The sequence below is a fragment of the Leptonychotes weddellii genome, chromosome 1 (genome assembly GCF_054177405.1).
Source record: "Leptonychotes weddellii isolate Sample4059 chromosome 1, ASM5417740v2, whole genome shotgun sequence".
Lineage (NCBI taxonomy): Eukaryota > Metazoa > Chordata > Mammalia > Carnivora > Phocidae > Leptonychotes > Leptonychotes weddellii.
The window spans coordinates 143455122-143461825 of record NC_138369.1 but is presented as its reverse complement, the minus strand read 5'-3'; the positions used below and the strand labels follow the sequence as shown (position 1 = coordinate 143461825).

General features: G+C 41.2%; 1 protein-coding gene across 1 annotated transcript; it reads right to left on the bottom strand.

Annotated features, from left to right (window-relative positions):
- Positions 1–2273: 2273 nt before the first annotated feature.
- Positions 2274–3306, bottom strand: RETNLB (resistin like beta). The gene is given in 3 exon segments (XM_006729723.2): positions 2274–2401; positions 3014–3091; positions 3183–3306. Coding segments are annotated over 3 exon segments (330 nt in total).
- Between the last annotated feature and the right edge of the window lie 3398 nt (positions 3307–6704).

Sequence of the window (6704 nt, the reverse complement as noted above, 5' to 3'; positions counted from 1 at the left end):
AGCCACCACTATATCCCACTGCCTGTCACACAGCAGAACTCAATAAATACTTGTAAAAATGAATGAATACAAACTTCGATTTCTTTATTTATGAAGAAATGAGGTTTCGATGATTCTAGACTTTTTTCAAATTCTATGTTCCGGCAGCTTCAGATTCTTTCCCTCCTTCTTCACCATCCTTACAGTTTTTCCTCAGAGATCACAAGATAGTTGACTAATTCCATGGTAACAGCTCCAGACCTCACATTCTCAAACCCAAACCCAAAGCAACAAAATTGTCATGGACAGTTTTGAGTCTCTGTTTTTCATCCAGGAAGCAAACTCTTTCTCAGAAGACCCAAGCAGAGTCCTCCTCTTTCTTCTTGGCCTGATTTGGGTCACGTGTCCCAACTCTACCCCTTGCAAAGGTGTCTAGGAAAGAGAATATTTGGCCAAGAGGAGAAGAAGATCCACTATTGACTTAAACAGTGATTTATCCCTCAGGACTGGGCACATTACTATTCTGAGTGAAATCAGGAAACTGTTCACACAGAGAAAGGGGAAATTGGCCACTCAGTGGGCAACCATATCAGCCAGAGCTACAAAATCTGACATCGGCTTCTGCTTTTGCTAACCTCTCTTGCTTCCATCTTCACCCTGACTTTTTCTTTTCAGATGTGCCCTCTGATGTACAGTTATTTCTTCCACAGGTACCTTGAGCGTGGGACGAAGGGACCAGTAAAACAGTGTCTGTCCCTCAACGACCATAGGAAGTGGGATAGAAGGCATGAGAGGGAGCAGACTCAGACTTGATAGTGACTAATTCATTTGTTCATTGCAGCTCCTCCATGGGCCAGGTGCCATTCTAAGCACTGGAGACTCAATGATATACAAGTTAGACAAAGTTTCATCTTTCATGGATTACATGTTCCAAGGGTGGAGAGAATACATTAACAGACAAATACATATTTGGAGTCAAAATGAAAAAGCATCGAAGAAGAAGATCCCAATACTTGGGATTTTATTTTTGTGTAATGAGAAGTCACTAGAATGTGTAAGTTGGGCAGAAATGTGACATGATTTTGGTTTATATTTTAAGAGACTCACTCTACTTGCCATAAGTAGGGGTATTAAGTTAGTGTTATACCCATTAATAGTACACAATTAAACAAAACATGTATAACAAATTTTGATAAGTAATAAACACAAACAGTATATTTTGGAAATGTATTTCTTAATGAGAGAGATGGAGCTGTTTTTTTTTCTATGAGTAGTTTATATATTCATGAACAAATAATCCTAGAGAGAGAGGAGGTTTAGAGCCAAGTATATTTCTCTTTTTTCTTTTCATAGATACAAGCTTTGAGATGACAACTTCATAATTAAGTATGCAGGGAGGAAAAATTTTATTGTAGTAGTATCATTCACTTCATTTGGATTCCTTTTGAGTTATTTGTTAAAAATCGTACTGCAACTTATTAAAAATTAGTTTTGGTGGTCTACCAATCGATAACTGGATGATACCGTTCTTTAATATTGTGTCAAACACTGGAAGTCTCACAACTTATAGAAGGACTTGTTACCCAGTCACCGGATCACTCAATCTTTGTGCCAATATTTTGAATCATTCCTCTCCATTCTGCAGATATTTATACCCCAAGCTGATGAATCATGGTAAGGTTCTATGGCAGGTAAAGGTTGTGTTTTTCTTTTGTTATGGGGGTGACAGACAATGGCAAATTCATCACTTTGGTCAAAATAAATCTCTGACACATAAGTTTAGGAAACAGTATATACACAAAACAGAAATCTGGAAATTTATTCTTTTTAAAACTGTCATTACTTGTCTCTACCTTGGAAAGTCTGCCTGCACTTAGTTTGGAACCCACTGTTCTACTCATTGAGCTCCAATAAGGGCATGCATGTTACTTTCTTTCTCTGTCCTTCTAGTGCCAAGCAAAATTCCTGGCACAGTCAGCATCCTTTTGTTAAACAATGAGGGAACTAGGAGGCTGGAGTAGCAATCTCAGTTTTTCCCATTCTCCCCCATATTTTTCCTCATCCTTGCTGAGGTGGAGTTTAATTAGGACGGTGGAGAAATTCTCTGGCTAGAGCAATTCTAAGCCAGGGGCAGTAATACCAAAAATGCAACCATGAGAGATGCAGAAATTGTCTTTACTACCCAAGAAGCAGGTTGTAACAAATGAAAGGGACAGTCTGAGTCAGGTTTCCTGTTTGGCGTATGGTTTCATTCCAGTCATGCTCACATAGCTGGGCTCTCTTCCTCCTCCCCCTCACGTCAGGTGGCAGCAGCGAGCAGTGGCCCCGTCTGCCGTGCTGCGCTGGCAGTGGCTTGTGGTTTCTGCCCGGAAATCCCAGGAACCACAGCCATAGCCTCAGGCACAGCCAGTGACAGCCATCTCTGCACGGGCACAGGACACACAGACATTAGAACCCTTGGATTTTGAGCGGAGGGAGGTGTACTCCTACCATTTTTCATTTCTGCGCAGCCCAGTGGCCGATCTAAGCTTTGTGGGGCTGAAAGGTAAGTCAATTTTGAGAGCCCTCTTTAAGGGAAAAAAAAAATACAAAAATTACTAAAACAAATTTAGGAATAGGGCCATGGAAGAGACCTGGGAAAGTGAGGGCCCTGAGCATTTCTTTGCTTAGATTCATGATATATTTACCTCAGTGCTGGCCCTACCCACCCAAACAAGGGAATGGTTTCGGAAAGGGAGATGAATGACGGGGGGGAATGGTAGGTGACAGATCATAACAGGACAACTGAGGGAGGAAGGGCTGGTGTATGAGGTCATGAAAGGGAGGTGGGAAAGGAAGAGGCAGAAACCCAAGAGCCCTCAGTAGCATGGTTAAGGGAAATGAGAATGGGCAAGAGATCACTGGGAATCAGCAGTTAAGACTCAGCCCCAGGATAATACAAACATGAGACAGGGGGAAGGTAAAGATGCTGGGGGATGGTCAGGGGAGGGCACAGGGCATCTTATCCACCATTCCTCCTCATGGAATTACTTACCTGCAGGGCAAGAGGATAGTCTGCCTGAGTTTGTGATACTGACACATGACATTCTTTTTGTTGGGAAAGGATTTAAGTCTGAATAGGAGAGAAGAAGGGATATTGCCCATGATATCTGTCTGAGGAATGATCAGGGGTTCTCTCCCATTCCCCACCCCCAGTCAATTACCTAAGCTTTTGAGAGCTTCCTTTATCTTTATATCCACAATGGAGTCTAAGGAACACGGAGCAGTCCCTGGGATCATCAGCTGGAGGAGGATGAGAATAAGAAGGAAGCAAGAGGTAGACTTCATCCTGTAGAATGGCAGTGTCCTGGGGCTGGGGAAAGATAGAATGCTGACATCTCTCAGCTCCACTATGGTTGGGAAGGAAGGGCAAAGAACATGTGAAGAGTTTCAAGAGAGAAGAGAGGAACACCAGTATCAGTATGGAAGAGGCTGGATCTCTTCCAAGTGGCTCGAAGAATTAGGAAGAGTGGCTGCAAAGCAAATTCACTCACTGAGAAGTTCAGAAAAGGTCTGCAAAGACTGGTCAGGAAAGGATGCTTTATACCCTGTGATACTGACCTGGACACCCCTCAACACACCAGCAAGCACAATATACAAACACACTCTCCAGTACATTTTCAAAGAAATGCATGCTAGGGCGTGACACACAACTGTGATAAATTCAGTGTGTCTATGATAAGCAACAGCTGCCTTTGCTCTGGTTCCCTGCCAAGGGGTGTCCTCCTGCCTTTCTGTTCTTCCCTCTCGTTTCTTCTTGGCAACCTGATAAGGCCAGTACCTAAGCCTTCTGTTAACAGCCCCATATTATAGGTCTTTGTGTGATCCTTTATCAGGAAGAGGTGACTTTAAGGTCTCAACAGAACCCTATTTGTCACCTGTTTAGACATCATTTTATTGTCCCTGGCTAATCCCATCTGTGGGAAAGTAACAGAAAACCTGATTAGCACTTGTTTATAAACAGGGAAGTTTACTATTTACTTAAACAGAAGCAAAGCGTTTGATTGCAAGGTTCTTGTTGGAGGTTCAATAGGGTCATTACCAGCCTGATCTCTTCCCCTTTTTTCCTACCATCCTCAGCTCACTGGATTTTTATCCTTGATCCACTCTCTTGACAGTCGCAAGGTGGCAGGCATTATGACAGCCTCTGTCAAGATCCTGAGCAGGAAGGAAGGACTGGGGGAAGGCCATTTTCTTTGGAGGTTTTGCCTTCTCATTTTGGAAGCCAGATTTTCCCCTAGAAACTCAAGCATTCATTGTTCAGTTCTGAGTCACATGATCTCCCTTTCCTGTGTGGCTAAGAAATTGAGTAGATCTCTACAATCCCTTATATACGACCATTGGGCTCATACGTGATTTATTCTCTGGGACGGGGCACATGGTCACCAGGATTGAATCCCATGATTCGAAAGCCAAATGGAGAAGCAGAGAATGGCTGTTGGATGACCGCTGTTGGAGGCAGGCAGGTGGGGAAGCCTGGCTCTGCTGCAGCGGTGGCCAGCCTCACCGCCTCTTTCCCTAAAGATGCCCTCCGAGGACCCGCTATGTCGTCGACAAAGCTCTCCCAGGAAACTTTGAGAATGACGCTAACAAAAAGTCAAGGACGCTTCCTTAATGCACCGATAGGAGCTAAGGAAACAAAAGAGTGATAAAGAGCAGGGAAGAGCACAGATTTGGATTTGGTATAAAAGTTGAGTACATTTGTCCATTTGTTAACTCAGTGAGTATAGATCTTCTCTATATAAATTATAGCTCTGGTGACTCAGCAGTGGGCAATGTAGGTAAGGTTTTTGCCCTCTTGACACTATACTCGAAGGTGGAAGATAAATATATAATATGTCAGATACAGAAAAATGCCCTGAAGGAAAAGAAATGAAGGCAAGGCAATTGAATATACTTCTGCGTTGTATATAATGCAGTGTGTTCAGGGAAGACATCTCAGAAAAGATAACTTGTAAACAATGACCTGTAGATGTGTGGGGCGTACCATAGAAAAAGCTGGGGCAAATGTTTCAGGCTCAGGGGCAAACAAATATAAAGAGCTAAGGCAGAGAGATGGTTGGTGTGTTGAAGGAATAGCAACAAAGGCAGTGTGGCTGAAAAGAGTGAAATGAGTAAAGGGAAGAGAAGTGAGAAAAGTGGTCAAAAACACAACTTGGTTTGTGTTATACGGTTGGTTATACGGCACTTGTAAACCAACATAAGGGCTCTGGGTTTTATTGTAAATTTGATGGGAAATTACTGGAGCATTTTCCTCAGGGGAATGATGATATGATTTATTTATATAAGATCATTTATGTTTTATAAAGCTTACTAAGGCCACTGCTGTGGAGGAAAACAGGTAAGCAAGGAAACCAAGCAGCAAGCTTTCGTACAGTTCCAGATATCAGATGGTAGTAAGGGAAGGGGTGAGAACTGGGTAAATTTTTGTTATATATAGAAGGTTGAGCCTCTTAAGTTTTACTGATACACTGGGTATGAGATATAGGAGAAACAGAGTAATGAAAGATCAAGGTTATATTCTAAATGACTTGTTGAAGAATGATGCCATTTGCTGAAATGGGGACCCCTGGGGACAGCATAGATATGGCAAGAACATTAAATCATATTTGATCATAGTCAATTTAATATGTCTATTAGACATCCAGGTGGAGCTGTGGCATAGGAGTTGGGTATACAAGTCTAGGGTTCAGGGGAAAGGTGAGAGTCAGAGATATAAATTTGAGAATAGTCAATCCACAGATGAATATAATAACATAGATAATTTAATGAAAGAAGTGAAAACTTTTTTAAGGGAGTCAAGAAAGTGATAGACTGGGAAGCGGATGACCAAAAGAACATTGATTGAAGATATGAATTGAACTAGTGGGTTTGTTGAGAATGGCAGGGAAAGAGAAGAGAACGGGATCACAAGAGAGTATGCTTGGTTTACAATGAGCCTGGGCAACAGGGAGAGTGACCATAACCTCTGGGCAACACTTGTAGTCAGCAGCATGCCTAGCATATTTGGTACCCAGAGGGGATCACTCTAACACTCTTCTCCTTTACATAACAAAATTATTTCCAGTAATAATTATGCAATGATCAGTAATAATCGTTATTTCTTGATTCATTCTCTAGTTTTAAAACAAACATAAAAACATTAAAAGAACAAATGTCAATTTTAAAGCTATTGTTTAAATTCAGCATAATATTTTTGTGTGAATTAAAATTTTCACTTACCAAACAAAAAATATTATACCATTCAGTTTGCACACTCTTTGAGTTTAAAATTTTAAAAACAATTAAACTCCACATAATCATATAGAGTGACCAAATTGATGTAATTTAAATACCATTAATTATTCTTTACAGTCACTGGGCTATCATTACTTATTTAGATTAAACTGTTTAACTGCAGGAATACATGGCAAGATAGGAGTTGTAGACATAAAGGCAAACTTGAATGTTTCTGAAGGGTTATGAACTTACTTTATTTATTTATTTATTTTTTTATTCTTATGTTAATCCCCATACATTACATCATTAGTTTTAGATAAAGTGTTCCATGATTCATTGTTTGTGCATAACACCCAGTGCTCCATGCAGAATGTGCCCTCCTCAATACCCACCACCAGGCTAACCCATCCTCCCACCCCCCTTCCCTCTAGAACCCTGTTAGTTTTTCAGAGTCCATCGTCTCTCAT